Below are 21,978 nucleotides of genomic sequence, written 5' to 3' on the forward strand. Positions count from 1 at the left end.
GACCTCAGCAACTGAAAGTCTTGGTTGCATTACGCAAACTAATAAACTCTTATTCTAACTCGATTGGGATCATGTGGTGAGTGTGCGGCTTGATATTAACTGAGCACCCTCTGTAATTAGATTTCTGGAAAGCTGTCATGTGTTTGTGTTCACCCTTCAGAGCAAAACTCAGCTAATTTGATGTATTTCTTTAGAAAAACCTTATTTGTGCAATGCAAAGTACCAAACTTTAGGGTGTACATCATCGTAATAAAGGGCACATTGTTCACTTGGCTGACTTCCTGATTTGTGTTTTCCCCATGTCCTCTCCCTTTTTCCTCCAATGTCTCCTCCAAAGGTTCTGGCTCGCAGACTGTCACCAGATTCCTGAGACGGTGGGTCTAGCGTCTCAGTTATACCGGGAGCTGATCTGCGTGCCGTACCTGGCCAAGTTTGTGGTCTTCGCCAAGATGAACGACGCAATCGAGGCTCGTCTGCGCTGCTTCTGCATGACAGACGACAAGGTGGACAAGACCCTCGAGCAGCAGGAGAACTTTGAGGAGGTGGCCCGGAGCAAAGATATCGAGGTGGGGTTGTGGATAAAGAACAACTTTGAAAAATGTAAAAAAAAAATGCATTATACGTTTTATCAACAACATCATTTTTGATCAATCTACTTCCGTAGGTTCTCGAGGGCAAGCCCATCCACGTGGATTGCTATGGCAACCTGTCCCCTCTCACCAAAAGTGGGCAACAGCTTGTTTTCAACTTTTACTCCTTCAAGGAAAACAGACTTCCTTTCAACGTGAAGGTATAAAATATACCCCTCCTAAAACCCTCTCTCTCTCTGCTAGCATTGTCTGTCTCATTGCGAAGTCCTTTGCAAATGTTCTCTTTAATTAAATGATGGCAGAAATGTCAGTTCACCCTCTCCTAATTGGCTCGACATTTATAGCAATTTGCTTCTTGCAGTAAATGTTGTTATTCTTCTCACAGCAACACACTATAACTCAATTTTTGTCCTAGATTTTGACGCTAACAGCAAACGAAATGTACTCTGCCTGTTATATCCTTAAATCTATTTAGTGTATGACGATGTTCACATTTAGGAAGTGGCAATAGGTTAAGGTTGTAATAAATGGAGAAAATTATACTCCTAGAGAAGGGAAGAAAAGCTTTTTTTTAACAGGGTTGTTATTGAAAGTATTTGTCACGGTCAACTCGTGATGCAGTCTTTTTGCTGTCCTCAGATCAGAGACATGGGCCAGGAGCCGTGTGGCCGCCTCTCCTTCCTGAAGGAGCCCAAATCCATTAAAGGCCTTCCACAGACTGCCATATGCAATTTGAATATCACACTGCCAAACCACAAGAAGGTAGGATCCCCATGTTTGAATTGCTCACCTGTTTAGGCCATATCATACCATCTACATGTAAATTAAATTGAAATACAGAAAGGGATGTTGTCCGGACACCGAGAGGAGCCATTGAAGCTCATTTGGTCTAGAAAGGATTGCCTGCTGCTTGTGTCTTTTATTAGTGTTAAAGCCTGTGCCAGTCATAAGACCCCACAACGTACACATGCAGCCACACATGCACATCGTGCTTTGGTCTATTGCCTGGCTCACTGTGGGTTCATAAGAATTCTGCGAGAAGACGGCTCTTCTCTTGTTTGTTTGTTGTGGTATTGATTGATCACAAGAAACTGAAATTGTTTTGCTTTTGCTTTTGTTATGTTGCTGTTTATTTTTGTATTAATCCCATAGATTATTTCTGATGCCTTTTGTTGTTTTTGCTGCTCCATTTTCACCCCCTGATTTTTTTTATTCCCGCCACCCCGCTCACTATAACGTCCCTGCTCTCCATTGTGTCATCTCTCTCCTCTCCTGCAATGCATCTTGGAATACCACAGGATTTGGAGTCTGATCCTGATGATGAGGTAAAACAGATTCTTCATCATCACATGGAACTGCTTCTTCTTTGTCGTCCTTTTTGTTGGCTTTACTGCAGTGGTAGATATGCGTGTTGCAGATATTTTGTCTCTGTACTGTTCCTTGGTGTAACCAATGCTTCTGACTGCACGTTTTTTTTACACAGCTACGTCATTGCTGAAGTGACCCCGTGTAGTGCATGAGTGGAAATGGCAGTTATTTTAATCGGCAGGGATTTATTTATTATTGTCTTCATCCCAAAGTGCAGTGGAGCCAATTGCTGTGCCACACCTCAGCTTGTTTTTCCATCTCTATCTTCCTTTCCATACATGTCCAACAGGAAATCACCATGTCTCCATCTATACTATTAACTCAAAAGAGGTTTCACACAGGACTATGTTACCTTTTCCAGCTAAAGATGAAACCCTAACCCTTATCATGTGTCTTCTTAGTCATTGTTTTTGTTGTATTTGGGGTTTCCTTTATCCACCCTTGTCCGTTGCTCGTGTGTAACAGGGAATACTATCTCCCCAGTTTCATGCTCAAACATTTATAGGAGACTTTCATCAAAGGGAGATTATTTGTTATGTTTTAGCATTACATGTAGTGACCACGTGTAGTTGTTAGTCAACATAAATATATCAACCCTCTTCCCATAAAATGTTGATATTGGACGATTCGGCACCCAGATTGTGTTTGAGTAAAAGCAATTTTCCAACATTCAACATAAAAATAAATGCAAAACCATAAATATTTTAGCTGTGGGTTAGATGCTTGATTTATATTGGGAAATGTAAATGATGGTTTACCTATATAGTGATGTATCGCTCAGATAATAAAAATGTAGTTGAATAGGAACAAAAGCAGCACACTCCGGTACAGTTCGTGACGGTATGCACCTGAAGAGTTGGTTCGCTAATCACCAGTTAACATAGAATAAGAAGAGCACAAGCTAATCTCGCTGACTGAAGAGCCAAACATCGCCGGTATGGACGTTTTTCACAGTTTCAGCGGAACAAATCACAATTGATTTTGAGGACACAAACTGATCACTGGCATGAAAGATAGACAAACTAGACCAACATTCCTCACGCCAAGCTCCACTCCTTTACCTTTCACCTCGTTACATACTATTAACTGCATTGGCACTTAATGTTAACATATACTGTAAATCATGTAATGGCCAATTGTCCATTATGAACATAATTCCTGCAGATGGGCTGAAGTCCTACTGTCTTTTTAAAGAGGTGTACTTTGTCACCACATTTGACGATCTGAGGAATGTGTCTTCATGTTAAGAGGGTCTCTGTTTGACTCACAAAGCTTACTGAGAGTTGGATTTTGCCCATACTAACTTTTTACTAGAGTAGGCCATTAAGAAGGCACATAATGCCTGTAGTTATGACATTGAGAAATGCAGTGAATGAAGGATGCAGGGAAACAGTCCATTACTCTCCAGAGGAGACACCACAGTACACCTGCAGTGCCTCCTTGTGCCAGTACTAACAGCATGTGCTGATTCACTAAAATAAAAAACAGCATTCGTGCACTGCAGTATTTAAGTTAACTACATAACATTATTATTTAGACCTCATTCTGATAGGTCAGAATCACATTTCACCATATTTTTTATGTTAAAGCATCTTTTGTTCTTTTTTGTTTGTTTCAGACTGAAAAGCCAGAACGACGTCATACCTTTGCCTCCTTAGCTTTGCGTAAGCGCTACAGCTATTTGACCGACCCAGCAGCGAGTGAGTTTCCCATTTTTACCTTACATGACATTTTTCAATTGATTTCAGATATTTATGTGATTTCTATTAGCTTTAGTCTCTAAAGGTCCCTTTATATAGTGTACATATTTTCATATAGCCAAAGTATAGAAGGAGATCTACCTGACAACTTGTTCATGAATCATTTCTTCTATTCACCTGACACAAACTCTTTAATCATGTCATTCATCAACCATTTGCATGGTTTACTGTGTGTTACGCTTTGCTTACCCACCCCATGTTGACAAAAAGTCTCCCTGTTTCAACTGTTATGTTATCTTACATTTCTGGAAACACTGGGATTCAATGTCTGTCTGTTCATTTATCATTTGAGCAAAAACATTTTTGATTCATGTTGAATAAAATATTATTTTCAATTGTTCTCATTTTCTGGTGGCCATTTCACTCTTATTGGCTTTATGATTGTGTGCGGCTGTGTATATCAATGTGGTAACGGGTTGCACTTTACATTAACTCGATTTCCCCTACTCTGAAGATATTGTTTTTAGGGATAGTTTTGATATTCTACTTTGTGTATTATCAGTACATTGAAGTTATTCAAATTCTGGGGAACTATCTGTGTTTCATTATTCCAGCCTTTACCATCCAAGTCTTTTCTGCAAAAAAGTATTTTGTTAACAATCATTTGATAGTATTTAAAATATATTCATAGTTATGACTTGAGAAACGCTGATTTAACAGAAAAACACAGAGCCAATTTAAATATGGCTTTAATTGCAGAGCATTCTGAAAAGGCATGAATGGCTGATTTACTTTTCCCTTTTTGTGAAGTGCAACCTCGTATTTTATTATAAGTCAAGACCAAACAAGTAAAGTGTATTTTGTTTACTAATGCTATACACTTGTGGGGTCATCTCTGGCATTGAAATGAACTAAATGAAAGGATAAACACATGTCAATCAAACATGTACTGTAAAAGACACTGTTGCAAGAAGGCAAATAGATGTAAGCACATCAAAAGTCAATGGAACTGTATTTATTGTTTATCATGTCATTTTTTGTCAGGTCTACCATGTCAACATTTTGTTCAAATACATGCTATGTTCTTTATCAGGTGTGTTTTTTCATTATTCACTGATTATAAGACCATCATTTGTCATATCATCCTGGAATTTTTAAATAGGGGCCTTTATAACAATTCATGTGTAAAAAAAATGGTCTTGCTGATGTGAATATTGCTGTTTCTGACTGACTCAAATTTCTCTTTCTGGTTTTTATGTTTTATTTCAAATTATTTCCGTTACTTTTTATTTTGATTTCCTTATTGCTTTGATTTAAATTATTGTTGAAGAAACAACTGATCGGAGCTCGCCGAGAACACAGCCTTCTAGCTACCCTCACAAACCTGTCTTTTCAACGAGATCTTATCAGGCGTGGTCGCCTGTTCCTGTCGCCGTCGCTGGCCAAGCCAAGTCTGGGTTTGGCTCCATCTCCAGTTCGTCATCCAACACGCCCTCTGCCTCTCCATTAAAGTCTGTCTGGTCCATCAACTCTGCCTCCCCCATCAAGACCAACATCCCCGGATCACCTGCCTCTTCTATAAAGTCAGTTAGTGACATGGCCTCTCCCATCAGATCTTACAGAACTATCTCCTCGCCTATAAAAACAGTAGTCCAGCAAGCCCAGTACCCAGTCCAGGTCTGCCCCAGTCCCCTGGCCTCACCAGGCAGAAGTACCCCAGATTCTACGTCAATGAAAGGACTGGCAGCATTGTCTGCTAGGACCTCCCCTATAACTGTTTCTGCAGGAGGAAGCCCTCTTCTTGAGAGAGCATCGATAAGCTTGACCCCACCAACCTCTCCCAAATCATCTCTGAGTATGTTCAGTTCACCCCTGCCTTACAAGACCATTATGGGTGGCTCCAGTTGCGCTGCATCTTCCTCCTCACCTATAAAAACAGTCCCTGGTCTTTCCTCTGTGCGTTCCTTTGCCTCAGACGTCACTGGTCCTGCAAGAAACCTTTTCTCATCTCTTACGTCTCCACTTAAATCCAACACCCCTCCAAGTGCTGCAGCTCTTATTAATGGAACTGTGTCGCCTACACAGTACCGCTCTTCATCCCCAACATCTCTTCTCGCAAACAGTCTTCAAGAGAGAATACAAGCCACCACCAATGCCGCAACGACAAGCGTCAATGCAGCCTTTGAGGAGGTTGAAAAAACATTTAATTCTTGTTCTGCAGGCTATGGCACTCTGAAGTCTTTGTCCTCTTCTCCATCATCCTCATATCAGTCAATTCGATCATCAGCTTCTAATTCACTCTACGCCTCATTAAGATCTCCTCCTAACGCCACCACTGCTGTAACATCTAGTACAATGACTGTTCCAGTGTACTCAGTTATTAACGTGCTGCCAGAGCCTCAGTTCAAAAAGTTACCTGAGGTGTCCAAGTCAGCTGCTGCCCTTCTGTCTCCTCGAAAGACAGTCCCAGTTGAGGTGAATGCTCACATGCAGTCTTCCTTTGCCAGAACTCTTTCCCCAATAAAAAACCCTCATTTTCCTCCTGGTCTGACATCAAACACTACATCACCACTATCATCCAGTCAAGAGATTCTGAAGGATGTAGCCGAAATGAAAGAGGACTTGATACGAATGTCAGCCATTTTGCAGACAGACCCAAATTCCACAGCCAATAAAGGATTTCAGTCTGATTCTGCCAAAGAGGCTAAGATAGAAGATGAGGAGCCATATAAAATTGTGGAGAAAGTAAAGCAAGATTTGGTAAAAGTGAGCCAAATCCTTACTAAAGATGCTGTGAAAGATGGTAGGGTTACCCATGCGAGGGGTTCTTTGGACGATATACACTTCTCAAAAGTACAAGTTGAACAGCCTCCAAGCAACTGGAGCTATCCGCCAAGATATGAGACTGTGGTTCCTCAAGCAAAATCAAAAACAATACCAGATAAAGATTTCAATCTTTCCAAAGTAGTTGACTACCTGACCAATGATGTTGGGAGCAGCTCTTTCTCCAAAATGCATGACACAAAGCATAAAGCAGATGAGGGCAAGAGAGAAGGAGAGGGCAAGGAGAAGCAGAAACGTGTCTTAAAACCCACCATAGCAGTTCAGGAGCATAAGCTTAAAATGCCTCCAACAAACATGCGCTCTTCCCTTTCAGACAAAGAGTTCAGTAAAGTAGCAGATGTGCTCTTTGGAGCAGACACTGTGCTAGACTCACCTGATGATATCTCACACGAGCAAGATAAAAGCCCCCTCTCAGACAGTGGCTTTGAGACCCGCAGTGAAAGGACACCCTCTACTCCTCAAAGTGCTGAGGGAATGGGTCCCAAGGCCCTTTTTCAGGATATCCCAGTTCCCCCAGTAATCACTGAGACTAGGACTGAGGTTGTACATGTCATCAGGAGCTATGAGCCCCCAGAGGATAACAAACAACCTGCAATGGAGGATGCTCATCCTGTCAGATATATTGATTCAGACTTCAAAGGGCATCTAGCTACATCAAGTCCAGATCAGAATAAATGCTATTCAATAAAAGTCAGCCCTGATGAAGATCCAATGGGAAAAGGGATAAGGGTAAAGGAGGAGACTCACATCACTACAACTACCAGGATGGTGTACCACAAACCACCTGGCAAAGAAGCAGCATCGGAGCGCTGTGAGGAAACAATGTCTGTGCATGACATAATGAAGGCTTTTCAGTCAGGCAAAGACCCTTCCAGAGAGCTGGCTGGACTTTTTGAACACAAGTCTGGCAACGAGGAAACATCTCAAAGAGTCCTCGAGGACATCTCCAAACCTAAAGTTGAAAGAATAATTGAAGTACACATTGAAAAAGGCAATAAAACAGAACCAACTGAGGTCATCATCAGGGAGACAAAAAACCATGCAGAGAAGGAAATGTATTACTACCCAGGGAATAGACAGGAAGAGGATGAGCCTGAGGAATCACTTCCAGTGTACCAAGAGGAAGACAGTCGCCCTAGTTCAGCCCAACTCATGTCAGATGACTCTTATAAAACACTTAAGCTACTTAGCCAGCAATCTGTCGAGTACAATGATGATGAATCATCAGAGCTTAGGGGAGAATCGTATAATTTTGCAGAAAAAATGCTTCTCTCTGAGAAATTTGACCAGTCTCATTCTGACACAGAGGAATATCTGAGAGATAGGTCTCGCTTCCACTCACCAGACAGAAGCAGTAGCAGTGAGGGTAGATCAGGTGGGCCGAGGACAGAGTATGTCTTTAGGTCGTCGAGAAATGTGTATGACAAATCTGGAAGAATGGCAAATGTTGATGATAACTTTGACAAACTAACACTTTTGCAGTATTCGTCTGAGCCTGGTAGCCCAAAGCAATCAGTTTGGATGCGTGTGTCTGATGACACACAGAGTAAGGATAGAGAACAGCTTATCTACGAGGACAGAGTGGACAGGACTGTAAAGGAGGCAGAGGAAAAACTCAGTGAGGTATCTCAATTCTTTCGAGATAAAACGGAACAGTTAAACGATGAGCTATCGTCTCCAGAGAAGAAGTCTCGAAGACCTGACTTCAGGGAATCACGATCGGGCCCGAGTTCTACACACAGCAGTCCAGAGAGGTCAGCTTATAGAAGTGGGGCTAGTGGGGAAGAGTGGAGCAGAGAAAGGCTTAGGGACAGATTCAGCTCCAGTGATAGAAAATGTGCAAGCTTACCTAGTAGTCCAGAGAGGAGAGTATTGATACACTACAGTGATTCAGACGCTAGAAAACAAGGAGATGGTACATCACAGGGAAGCACAGGAGAAAGCCCTAAACCTTTTCAAATGTCTTCCTCCAAAGTAAGTGCAGTGAGGCTGAAGTTTGAGCAAGAGGCTCAAAGGCAAGATAGGAGTTCTCAGGGTGGCCAAGATTCAAATCCCCCTATTAGGAAACTTCAGGAAAGTAAGCTACCAGTGTATCAGGTGTTCGCAGGACCAAGCATTCCAAAAATGCCAGACAGTCCGGGAAACCAGAGAAGATGTGTAGATAGTGAATCAAATAAGTTCTCCCCCAAGCATGAGACCAGTGGAAAAGACCAGGAAGATAAAAACTTATTCAAAACATGGGAGAACCAAGACTATGGAAAGTATAAACCCCAATCTCCCAAAGTATCTCATTCTTTAATCCATGATTCTATGAAAGATGGCAATAATAGTGATTCCCAAATGCAAGAAACCACTAAGAAAATAATATACACAGAATTCGTTGTCCATGAAAGTCCAAATAGCAACGATGGTCTAAAAAAAAACTCGGAATCGCAAATTCCTTTAAGAAAGCCTTGTAATTTCTCGGAAATTCCAAAATCCACCACATTAAAATTAGATGCCACTGTTGAACAACAGGAAAGGGCAGGGTCTCACATACCTACTTTAGCTAGAAGTCGATTACACAGTAGCTCTGACTCCAACAAGTCTACTCATGGATCATCCCTAGGAAAATCAACAGACTCATCAGACGGTAGCCTATCAAATGTAGTGTGTAACGGTGTTGATGGTGACCAAGCAGATTATTTGGGTGAAATAACTCCTGTAGTTGTCACAGAGGGTTTCAAAGATATTAAACCCCTTCCAGTGTATGTTAGTATCCAAGTAGGAAAGCAGTATGAGAAAGAAACAGCCTCGGGGGAGCTGGGAACATACAAACAGATAGTAAGCCATGAGAGTAAGACAATGCAGGAGACTAGAGGTGCATTTTATACTGTCAAGCAGCCGTCTCCATTTCCCCAAGGAAGTCCAGAAGATGACACTCAAGTGACTTTCATGGACAGCTCTGGTAAAAGTCTTGTGACCCCGGAGACACCAAGCTCAGAGGAGGTGAGTCTGATCTCAAAAACACCAGAGTCTGTGATAGGCTTCATGCCTGGCATGCCAAGACCTATCCCTGAGGAATCTGAGGAAGAAGACGGGAAGACCTTCATCTACAAGGGGCCATCAAAGGAAAAATCCAAGCATGCTTTCCCAGAGAATCACAGTAGAAAACAGGATGCAGAGAGACAGAAGTTAAAGGAGAAAAGAGTGGCTTATATTGAGTTTCCACCTCCTCCTCCTTTAGAAGCAGAGCAGTCCGACCCTGAGAAAAGGGGGTCTTGTGCTTCTTCTGAGGCAGAGACAGAGATGATTGAGGTTAACCTCCAAGAGGAGCATGATAGGCATCTCTTAGCGGAGCCGATCATCAGGGTCCAGCCTCCGTCCCCTGTTCCTCCTGGAGCTGATAACAGCGACTCCAGTGATGATGAGTCCGTCTTCCATCCCATCCCTATAAAAAAGTACACCTTCAAAATGAAAGAGGAGGGAGATAAACACCAGATATCAAAACAATCTGAGAATAATGGCAATGATAATGAGTCTGGGATCAATGGTGTTGTAAAGGAGGAGGATGTTGACTTTGAACAAAATGGCAATGACCAGTCAATTACTGACTGCTCCATAGCAACCACTGCTGAATTTTCACATGACACAGATGCTACTGAAATAGACTCTTTAGATGGGTATGACCTTCAGGATGAGGATGACGGCCTGAGTGAGGACCCTCAATCATGTAGTATGTCCTTTGATGGAAAAACAACCGACCGCTCATTTAATCAGTCAAAGCTTGAAGTGATAGAGGAAGAGAAATGTGAAGAAGGGGGGGAGAATGGGAAGACTAAAACCAACACATCGTCAGCCAGTGGAGATGAAAAAGATTATACCCTCGAAGGAAGACATCCAGAAAGGCAGAGCTTTGCAGATGAATACTTTGGCTATCAACTTGAAGAGGAGCTAAATGCTACCTTTAAAACTGTTGCCACCAAAGGCCTGGACTTTGACCCCTGGTCTACCAAAGGGGGTGATAATGATGGAGTTTTTGAGTCCAAAACAAAAGACGACGATCCAAAGCCCTTTGGTTTATCGGTGGAGGACAAATCACAAGCTACAACACCTGACACAACCCCCGCTCGAACGCCGACTGATGAGAGCACACCGACTAGTGAGCCTAACCCCTTCCCGTTCCACGAAGGGAAGATGTTTGAGATGACGCGCAGTGGTGCTATTGACATGAGCAAGCGGGACTTTGTTGAAGAGAGGCTTCAGTTTTTCCAGATTGGTGAGCATTCCTCTGACCCTAAAACAGGGGAAAAGGGGAAAGGGGGCAAGATCCTGGGGGTAATTCCCTCTCAGTCAGGGGAGAGGGCCACTGTAGATGGCATGGTGAAGGTTATAGATACTACCACAGACAGCAGCACAACACCAACAACACCAGCAGCAACAACAGCGAAATGCAGCACTGCACAGCCTGGCAGTGACCCTGGCTACACCGGTACTGACGCCCCCACCTGTGAAGCCATAGCTGAGACCGCCTCCTCATGCACAATCACAGCCTCTAAGGTTGATCCCAAATTACGCACTCCTATTAAGATGGGCATAGCTGCTTCTATAACTGTGAAAAAGGACTCGGGGGATCTCACCGATTGTAAAGCTGATATCTCAGAGGGTCAAATTGTGCCAGAATACATCAGTATAGAGGGTACAGAGAGCCAGACTAGCAGACAGACAGAGCCCAAGTTAGAGAGTAGAGACTACCCTACTGAAAACTGCAACAACAACAATAACCTTGAGTCCTCCAGTGTTCAGGCCAACTACATTCAGTGTGGTAGTGTGGTGTTTAATTTGCAGTCCTCTTCTGAGCCCACTCTTCAAAAAGCTAGTAGGATAGAAACACTCTTCTGTAGGGAATTAGAAGTGGAGGTACACAACAGCAGTCAAGTGCAGGAGCAGACAAGTGAAGCTGTTAAAGAAAGTGAAGTAAGGCAGCCCAAGTCGAGGCTTCCAGTTAAAGCATCAGGGTGGTCATTTCACACGCAGGGAACAGCCATAGGCAAACAGAAGCCCAAACCAGTTTTGACAGTTGAGGTCAGGAAAAGAGGAGAGCCAGCCATAGCCAAAGTAGAACCAAGGTCTAGGATACCAATCAAGGATGTTAAAAAGAGCAGCCCTGCTGCCACAGCTAGCTCTCTTGCTTCTGTTCGGGTTACCTCACGTCCAACTAGGGCGTTGGACACAGGGAGAGCAGCCATACAGTTGCCCTCAAGGTTACCACTGAAGGACAGGCATCAGGTCAGCAATGTCACAGTTGAGGGAGCATGTAGACAGGCCAGGCAGGAGAATCCTAGTGAGGTTTGTAAGCGCACAATCGAATACTTTAAAGGCATTAGCGGGGAGACGCAAAAGTTGGTGGACCGCCTGTCAGAGGAGGAGAAAAAGACGCAGACAGAGCAGTCGGAGGAAGACAGCACCTCCCGGAGCACCTCTCTGTCGGACGCCTCCCAGCCTTCCCAGCCCTCCCAGCCCTCCCGTTCATCCAGGTCTGGTAGAGGTTCGAGGGCTGAGGCCGGGGCCGCGTCCGTAAGGGCAAAGGTGGCGACGACGGACAGGGCCTCCGGCAGTGAGAGGAGCAGGAGGAGTAGGCGGACTGGTGGGAAGGAGGGCAGTCAGGGACTCACAGGGTCTCGAACGCCTCCCATCGCGGAGATCAAGCCTAGTTTGTAAAACTTTCACACTATGTTTAAAATACATCTATATATTTATATATTTCACTTTTAGTTGCATGACATCGTTGTGATCGTTTGATGGATTGACTGGAATGCCTGTGGCGTGTTTACATATTCTCTTCAGAACAGTAGCTGTCATTTAAATTTATTTTTTGTCATTGATGTACTGTGTACTGTATTGTCCTTGTTGCAAGATTCTCTTCTCTCTGTTCCCCCTTGTCAACCCTTTTTAAACCTTGATATAGTAGATGAGCATGCCAGTAGTAGTGACTGGTCCACTGGCACAACCAGTCCCTTTTTAACAACTCCCTGGTCTGTCTGTCTATCTGTCTGTGCGGGGTGGCTACCAAGTTATTGTTGTAGTTTGTTCTTACTGAATTGTCATTTCAACTAGTGTTGGCAAAGAACACACAAAAGCGTCTTTGCATGTTGACATTTTAGATTCTAACATAGACTTTTTCATCCTAGATTTGTAGAAAAACAAGTCTGTTGTTGAGATTCATGTTATGCTTTGTGTTGTGTGGTTCTCATGACAGTTACTGCCTGCCTAGAGGATACATACCACAAACAGTCACAGAGCACCACTTACTCTATGAACATATTTAAGTTGTCCATAATGTCTCTGATGTAAAATATCCTTTTCTTGCCATCCTGGGGAAAATGTAACCCATATCACACTTATATACTAACCATTATAGTATACATCTAAAACACAACCTTGATTAATATTTTTAATTCTGATGAACAAGTGGCCAGAAAAGGAAAAGTATACATGTTTATTTCTCTCTTACATTAGTGTATAGGGGGAGAGGAATGTGAGGGTATTGATGAGTCATTGTCCTCCATCTTCCCAGGTCCCCAGAGTCCTTGTGAGCGAACAGACCTGCGCATGGCTATCGTTGCAGATCACCTGGGACTCAGTTGGACGGGTAAGAAACCTCCTGCATTGCATCTTTTCTCCCCCTGACTTCCTGTCTTTGGTCCTATCAATCTCAAACCCTGTTATTTACTGCCATCTTCAGGCTAACAGAGCATATTACCGCTCATCTATGCTGTTTTTGTTTAATCATCTAAAAATGTAAATATATGTATTGTACATTACCTTCTGCTGTCTGCATTTGCACTATGAATAAAATGTCAATATCAAAGGTTGAATATTTACGAGTTTCTTTCTGTGTCCCCTCACAGAGCTGGCTCGGGAGATGAACTTCACAGTGGATGAGATCAACCACATCAGACTAGAGAACCCCAACTCTCTGACAGCACAGAGCTTCATGCTTCTTAAGAAATGGGTCAGTCGGGAAGGAAAAAATGCCACAAGTAAGACTATTTTTACATTTGAAAATCTTACTCTCTGACTGTCTTTTTATTTCTTTCTCACTCTTTGTTCTAGATAAAAGGCACACAAATGACCAACTTTTTATTCTAGCTCACTCAAGTGTTTGTGTAGCTCATCTTAAAGTGCCCTTCTTATTTGTCTTTCTCCGGTCTATCCTCCACAGAGTCCTTCTTTTGTATTATCATAACTCTAATATGTCGTGAAGATGCATACATGCACACATATTTGACTCTTTGGAAAATAGTTATTTTTTTCATTTGATCCTATGTACAAACTTTGTTTCAGCTTATTTCAGGTAACTCAATACCATCTATGTGTGTTTTTCCACAGCGGATGCCTTATCTTCAGTGCTGACCAAAGTCAATCGGATGGATATTGTGACTTTACTGGAGGGCCCAATATTTGACTATGGTAACATTTCAGGCACGAGATGTTTTGCCGATGATAACGCTGTTTTCCGGGATCAGGCTGATGGTAAAGTTTAGCTCTGTCTAGCTGACCTCTTACCTCTCCCTGCTACCTTTATCTGGTGTGCCAATGCATGGATCACAAATGTTTAGTCCTAGTGCAAATCTCTAGAGAGGCTGATTTACAGTCCGATTTGGATTTTGTTTGAACAACTGGCTCCTATACTGTAGTTCCCCAAATGCATTCCTGATTCATATTCTTTACAGACATGCCATAGAAATGATTATATTCTTCTTCTTATAAATTGCATCTATATATAGCCATGCTTGTAGACACTTGCATTAACTTGAATTGACTTCTGTTGAATTAATTACCATTTTCATTTAAATCAGGGTAAACATTCCTATACAAATCAAAATAGTGTATCCAGTTGTGACAAATGAGTAATATCCACTATTCAAATCCAATTCTTAGTGCATGCTGAATTCTACGTACTGCTTTAGATGTTCTTGCAATAATGTCTGACCTGAGTAGAAATGATTTAACCCTGTAGAGTCTGCTTTTCTTTGTTGGTTTAGTTTAGTTCTCATAGTTCTCCTCCAGTTCCTCTGAGCCTTCCTTGGATAGATGAGAGAATCTCTTCCTTTGTGAAATCAGGCTGCCTCCTCCGCCTTCTCCTCCTCCTCCTCCTCTTCCTCCTGCCTCCCATCACCTCCCCGCAGCAGTATCTACTGCTGATAACGGCACATAGCAGCTCTTAACAAATCAAGAGTCATGTGCTGCCCTCTCCTTATCCATGCCTCCTCCTCCGCAAATCCTGAGTCATGTAATTCATTCATTGTCTTCTTGTGCACGCATGTTTCACACTAAACAATCTTTTATGTCTTCTTTTCCACTCCTCCTCAATTTTTTATTATTTTGCATCCTTTCCCATAGTTTGCATTATTATCCCCCTAACTCCTGGGAGCACTCAAGCTGCCTTCATCCTGCAACCACCCACCCCCTATTTTCCGACGCTGACCCCTCCACCCACTCCTCTTTCACCGACTGCAGCACCTCCCAGCAGCATCTTTTCCCTGCGCCGCTCTAAGAGTTATGAGTCCTCCATTTCGCTCAAAGACTTGGCACCTCCAGCGCAATTTCAATCGCCCCAGTTCAACTTCCTCTCACCGCCTCCCACCTGCCTCATCCCTCAGTGTCCCCCCGCCGATCCTTTTTCTTCCAACACGCCCTCACCTATCCCTCTCATCACCTCACCATTACCTTCCTCACCTGTTCCTCCTTCTTCTTTGGTCCCACCCTCCCCCACACTCACCACTCCGGCTCCAATCCCTTCACAAGCTGAGCAAAACCCCTCCTCTTCAACATTATCTGGATCTACCTCCGACCTGCTCTCTCATACTGCTGCCAACCACGTTGACTCCCCCTCTAACCTCTCTGAACCCCTCACCATACCTGTTTCTTCCACCCCCTCCTCACCCTCAGACATTGCCTCACCCTCTGTCACCCTGTCTCCAACTAAAGAGTCTTCAGTGACTCCGCTGGCCTCCCCCTCTCGCCCTGTCTCCCCTCTCTCCTTATCTACTCTCCCTCCCATCCCTCCCTCTGGGTCCCGTTGCCCCAGTCCTTCCTCCCCTCCCCTCCGCTCCCTGTCTCCCTGTCCTGCATGTCAGTGTACCTTTCCGCCCTCCACCCTCCCGACTCGAACACCTATCGACCCTTCCACAATGGAAGCCTTCATTTAGTATGCTTTAACCTTTTTCTGTTTCATCTCCTCCCCTTTTCCTTCCCACATCTCTCATCTCAAATGTCTCATGTGAGCATGTAACCGAACAAAGTATTAATATCTTACACTCATCACAATCCATACAATTAATATGGCCTTACATCACTTATGTATCCCACTTTCAATGTCTTACCTCACACTAACTGAAAATCAAACAATTATTTATTATCACATCATATCTTATTTTGTATTTGTGTTGAAAACGGCATTTTTTTTTTTTAAACATGCACTTTAAAAAGTATTGCATGTATTTATTACATTTTACCGCATTAGCTTTGTGCATTTACACTTCAGTCTTTGTACCATCTTCCATGTCATACGGTGTGTGTGTGTGTGTGTGTGTGTGTGTGTGTGTGTGTGTGTGTGTGTGTGTGTGTGTGTGTGTGTGTGTGTGTGTGTGTGTGTGTGTGTGTGTGTGTGTGTGTGTGTGTGTGTGTGTGTGTGTGTTTCTCTGTGTGTTATTTTCCTTTGTGGCATGCTTCGGTGGGTGTCTGTCTCTACATTTGTCATCCTGTCACCTACAGATTTTCAGAGCATTCTAGCGGAGCTGCAGTCCCCCGCCGCACTGCACTCCAACCCCAACTTCCTGGAGCCCGAACTCCCCGTCACCCCCAACCCTGCCCTCCTTGCCCACCACCAGCAACACCATTACCCAGACCCAGACACCCCTTTGCTGGCCGACTCCCAGCCTCATTCCCTGCCCTGGAGCCCGGAGATAGAGAAAGGCGGAGAGCTAGAAAGCCCCCCTAGGAGCCCCCCCAGACCCTGTGAGCTCGCCTTATCCGTCCCAGTCTTTGTCCTCCCTGATCCTATCCCTCACAAGTTCAGAAAGCCCCACATCGCCCTGAACGACCAGCTGCTTCTGAGCGAGGAGGAGGACAGGTCTTGTCATGAAATGGAGCTGATCCACAGGCCCAAGTCACAATCCCTCCCTGCGATGTGTGAGTTAGACGTTGACATGGCCTACTCCACATCTTCCCCTTCATTCTCATCAGTATCATCAATTACACCTTTATCGGACGACAGAGCACAAATTGGAGACGGAGGAGTGCAGATGGGTTCCCCCAATTGGGACCAGGAGGATATATGTTTGAAAGGAGGTGAAAAGGAAGTGATCGAGGAATTAGAGAAGGTTGTGGCAGAGCTAGTGGATGGAAATGGATTTGTGGAAATGTGGGTTGAGCAGGACTTGATTAAAAACGTGGAAAGAAAATGTGAGATGATAACAAAAGATAGGTGCGAGCTGGAAAAGGAGAATATCATCTTGGCAGAAGAGAAGGATATGATAAATGATGGGGATAACGAGACAGCCTGTGAGGTGGAAGAGGTGAGAGATATGCAGGATCTGTCAGAAGAGCAGCATAATGTGATAGAAATTGGGCATGAAGTGGAAAAAGGTTCTACCTCAGAGGCAGAGGCTGTCAAAGACGGTATTGATGAAATAGCCGAGGTACAAACATGTGAAAGGGGCAGTCAGGAAAGGGTCTACCACGATGACAGAGTGGATGATGGACAACAGAGGTTTAAAGGGGACCAAGGGGGTCAGTCCGTAGCTCTCCTCTCCCCTCAAGCCTGGGTTGAGGCACTCGGGGAACGTCAGCCCAGTGAGTCTGAATCCAATGAGGAAGAGGAGGAGGGAGACAGAGACAAAGAAATCCCAGAAGGATCTCTGTTTGAGGAGGTGGAGAAAGAAGAAGGCTCAGAGGACAAGAAGGAGGACGCAGAGATGACTGAAGCTCAGGAGGCTCTTGATCAGGTTGAACAGGCAGAAAAAGAAGTGTGTTCACTTTCAGGTTGGCACAGTGATTCATCCAGCGTTAATGTGGAACCTCCGACGCCCGGCCGCAGTGTCAGCTCCGACCTGCTCGACAGGCGGGAAAGGTAACGTAATATAACACTATAGGCTCCCTCCTAGAATAACAAAAACATTTGGTAGCACTTTTTATGATATTCATGTACAAATGACTTACAAACATATTTATAATGTGTTCTGATTGGCTAATAGCGCGGTATATTCTAAATTATAAGTATTTATACTCATAAATATTCATATTTATTTATACAAATAATCATAACATATTATAGGGCATTTTAAAATAAATTGTCGTCATTTTGGTTAACCTAAAGGAAAACAATTCCCACTAATAGTTTGTTATAACCAGCTTGTGATGACAACTTAGAGTAAATCATAATCACAATATAATCCTTGTAAAAAACTAAATGTGGCATGATACTTGACCTTTATAAGTCACATAAATGCTGTATTATATTGTATAAACATGTGTGAGTACTCATAACTATAATTAAAGGGGACCTATCATGCAAAACGCACTTTGTGATGTCTTTTATACATAAATATGTGTCCCCGGTGCGTTGGAGAACTCACGCAGCGTCAGAAAATAAAACCCTCTCTCTTTTCCTCCGTACCCAAATCTTTTAAAAACGGGTGTACAACGAGCGGATACAGATTTGCTGCCGACCCACAGAAAATTGCTATCAGAAATAATGCCTGACGTGTTTTGGACGTAATCTCGTCTTTGTTTACGTTAGCAAGCCTCGCGTCAGAGCTAACATGTAGAGCACATGTGTTTAAAAAGCAGGAAATAAAAAAAGAACTCACCTTGTGATAATCCCGCTAGAGAAAAAGCATTTGAGCTCCATACTGTTTCAGAAATAATCTTTGATGTGGTTTAGAACAGGATGGCGTTTTATCACAGCAGAATTTAACTTTATCTCCGTAGAATTCTGATCAGGCATTAGCTCCGCCTCCTCTTTTTTTTTTTTTCAAGCTAAGGACCCAAAATCTGCGTTTCTCTAACAGGGCTGCAAAAGAGGGGTTTGAGCAGTATGAGGGATGGCTACAATGAACTGTTTGGTATTTTAAGCAAAACACTTCACAGACATGTTTTGTATAGGTATGGCCCTACAATATATGTTTCCAATATAGCATAATAGGTCCACTTTAAGTAAGTTTATTATGCATTATAAACATGGGCATCAGTTAAAGTGTTCCCAAACTTTTTGCCAACCTAAAATTTGAATGTACCGTTTCCTTCCATTTTTTTTCACAAATCTTTTCATACGATGTATTTTAGTTCTTAAAGTTATATTATTATTACATTACAATGTTGTCTTTTTTTACCCAACAGCCAAGAAATCTCCAGTGAGTCCATCACTTCCTCGTCTAGAGGCGAATCAGGGAAGTCCCGACGGAACGGCAACAACTCAAGGCACTCACTTCAGGACCGCTCCTCGGATTCATCGAATGGCCGAAAAGAAGAGGGAGCACTAGTGTCGGAGAAAAAAGTCCAGGTAATGTTATAAGCAACAATTATAAAACATCTCAAAGAAAATACATGTCATAAAAGTGTGGAAAATCCTCTTTTTTTGTGATCTAATTCACATTTTTTTTACAGGCACATTTTTTGTATTTCTTATGCTCTTATACTTTTGACTATAGTATGTCAACAAAGAAAATGTTTGAACCTGGCTTTATCCAGTGTTGGGCTTTCTGGAGTTCTGGAAATGTATGCAAATGAGCATGTTATTTAATCAGATAATGGCTTATTTGCTTTTTTACATTTCAGAAAAACAATTGTCTTTATGTAAGTAATGAACTTAGCGAAGGTTCTCGGTTATGTGTTGTTGTTTTTTTCACCCTATTCACCTTATTCGACCTATTTTACCCATCAGTGTTTTATTCCAGGTTCCTTTTTTTGATACAGCCAGCCGTGATGTTGAAGTACATATAGGACATCAACAAAATGTCTCAATGAACTAATCCTTCTCTTTACCCAGAGCTTCTTTCTCCTCCTGACTCCCTCCATGTGTTTGTGTACTGACCTTATAAAACCTTCCTCGGCAGCAGGTTAGTGTAGACTCCGGTTCAGAGGAAGAACAGACTGTAACCACCAGAATCTTCAGGCGCCGCCTCATTTTAAAGGTACCCCGAAAGCCTGGAGCAGAATCTAGGCTTGGTTTGGTTTGGTTTAGACCGGTCAGTCTGGTGTGCATTGCAGTGGTATTACTGGGTGAAGTGATAGCTACACTCTCTTTGTGTGTTGATACATGTTGTCATATTTGAACATGACTATTCAACCTATTGAGGTGTTATTTTTGCCTGGTTGGTAAAGCTTCATATTGCTAATCCTCTCTTTGATATAGGTTCTTTATGAGGTGTGGTTTGGGTGTGGTGATGGTGAAGTTTTATGACAGAAGTCAGCTGTTTTGAGCCTGTATTCATGTGCTAACCACAATCACTTGCAGGGAGAAGCAGCAAAGAATGTCCCAGGCGAGTCTGTGACCGAGGAACACTATATGGACCAAGATGGTAACCTCATCAGTAGAAAAGTAATGCAAAACTTATTTTCCACTTCCCATTCAGCTCTGAATCATTACAGGAAAAGTTATTTTTATGAAAGAGGACACCATCAGATATTTTCTTCTTCTGCCGAACGTCCTTTTTCCTCTGGCAGGTCATCAGGAAGGTTATCCGACGTGTGACATCCCCCACCCCAGAAAACCAAGGGGATGACAGGTGGCTCCAAGACCTCCTGCACAGTCCCACTCTGCAGGAAGAGGGGTCCGAGGTTGGCATGAAGACACCCTTACACTGTGTTCCTGGGTTTGAAGTGTAATCTAGACCGCATGCCTGCATCTATAATTGGAGGTTTACAGCTAATGTAAAGGTTAGGCTTAAAGCTGCACTGGCAAAGACTTTGTTAAAATCACAGAATGGGGTTACAATCAAATAAATGATTGTAAATATGTGAATAAATACTATTAATTGCCTCACAAAAAAATTATTCCGCAGATTCTGCACTCAGTGAGAGCTGCATAAAACCTCACTGAAGTTATGGAACAAGCAGATATCTTTGATATTGCCATGAATGTGATTAAAATACATTTCCTAACTTTAAAAATGATTACGAAACAATATGAACAAACAGAGTTAAAGATGTTGAGAAATAATTATGTCTCCAAGACAGAACTGTTTATTGAAACCACTTTATTATTAGCATGGTGAAATCTCAATATTACATCCCACTGATGTTCCAGTGCAGCTTTAAGTCAAACAATTAAGTCAAAAAGAGAACCTGTGAGATTTGATCATGTTTCTCCTCCAGCAGTGCAGGTGAAAGTTGTATTAACATTTTCACTAACCGGTTCGGGATAACTGACCTTTTATGGGAACAAATTCAAAAGAGACGCAGCCATTTGAAGCACATGTTGTGTTTTGACACTGTGTGGTGACCGTTGGGTTTGCCCACCAAAAGGGATGCTCACTGTGGTTTTAAGAGTCCTCTAAAGGGTTTAACCTATAACTCTCACAGTAAGACTAATGAGTGCTGTGACTCTGCTGTGAAAACATAATCTGCTTCTTTTGTTTCTTTCCATAATAATATAACTTCTCCTCCAGGTGTCTGGTTGATGTGTGGTTTGGGCCTTAATAATAATCCTAACAATCGAACTTCTAATAACATTTCCTAGTTTCAGATTTCTCTTCCTACATAACTCTGAAGTTTTTTCTTTCTTCTTTGTCTCAGTTTCAGGTTTGTGTGTTGGGTGGTTTTCCTCCTCTCAAAAGATAAGAATACAGCGTCTAAACTTTATTTCTGTTTGTGTTTTATAGCAAGGAGAAGGGTCGCGGAACAGCAGACGAAAAGATGACAGAAGATCGGGGGACAAAAAGCTCCACTCATAGAGAGGCTTGTGCTCTACCAGGTACAGAAGTCTACATATGTATCCGTGTGCAGCATGTTCCTCTCCATTATTGTCCTGTGTGTCTGTGTTTATGATGCATCCTTTTCCATGTGATTACACATATTCATAGTCCACTGCTCTATCCAAATTCTTTAAGTTTCCCGGAGTTATACTTCTCTTCTTTAACCCACTCTGCTTTCTTATACTCATATCCTGGCTCTTTTGTTGTACTCTATCTCTGCTCACTCTGTACTCTCAACATTTTGGCAAATACGCTCATTTGCATTTTTCGATGAATCTCTCCAAAGTTAAATAATACGCCTACAAGCACCACTAATAAACAAGCTGTGTCTTGTACACAAAAAGTAATGCCACAACAACATTGTGTGGTTTTAGGGGGAGTGATGTGTTCTAACCATTTCTTGATAAACAACAGCCGTGCATCACTTCGCGGAGGCATTACGTCACAGTGAGGTTGCCAGGCAACCAGTGAATATGCAGCTCAGAAGTGATTGGCTAAACTGGACCAAATGTTGTC

General features: G+C 42.8%; 1 protein-coding gene across 29 annotated transcripts in view; it reads left to right on the forward strand.

The window, feature by feature from the left end:
* LOC117459610 (ankyrin-3-like) overlaps positions 1–21,978 on the forward strand; it is a 131,909-nt gene that overhangs the window by 106,169 nt on the left and 3,762 nt on the right. For 13 of the 29 annotated variants that reach the window (XM_071205743.1, XM_071205744.1, XM_071205747.1 and 10 more), the window contains 14 exons: positions 338–566; positions 665–790; positions 1,230–1,352; positions 1,889–1,915; positions 3,577–3,658; positions 4,989–12,194; positions 13,059–13,133; positions 13,393–13,524; positions 13,874–14,017; positions 16,262–17,618; positions 18,887–19,049; positions 20,004–20,087; positions 20,213–20,326; positions 21,370–21,461. In XM_071205743.1, coding sequence (XP_071061844.1) covers positions 338–566; positions 665–790; positions 1,230–1,352; positions 1,889–1,915; positions 3,577–3,658; positions 4,989–12,194; positions 13,059–13,133; positions 13,393–13,524; positions 13,874–14,017; positions 16,262–17,618; positions 18,887–19,049; positions 20,004–20,087; positions 20,213–20,326; positions 21,370–21,441 — 9,934 coding nt within the window. In that variant the 3' untranslated portion in view covers positions 21,442–21,461. Of the gene's footprint in view, positions 1–337; positions 567–664; positions 791–1,229; positions 1,353–1,888; positions 1,916–3,576; positions 3,659–4,988; positions 12,195–13,058; positions 13,134–13,392; positions 13,525–13,873; positions 14,029–16,261; positions 17,619–18,886; positions 19,050–20,003; positions 20,088–20,212; positions 20,327–21,369; positions 21,462–21,978 lie in introns of those variants that run through there. The other 16 variants (XM_034100565.2, XM_071205750.1, XM_034100574.2 and 13 more) reach the window with 9 other exon arrangements.

This window comes from Pseudochaenichthys georgianus, chromosome 15, assembly GCF_902827115.2.
Source record: "Pseudochaenichthys georgianus chromosome 15, fPseGeo1.2, whole genome shotgun sequence".
Lineage (NCBI taxonomy): Eukaryota > Metazoa > Chordata > Actinopteri > Perciformes > Channichthyidae > Pseudochaenichthys > Pseudochaenichthys georgianus.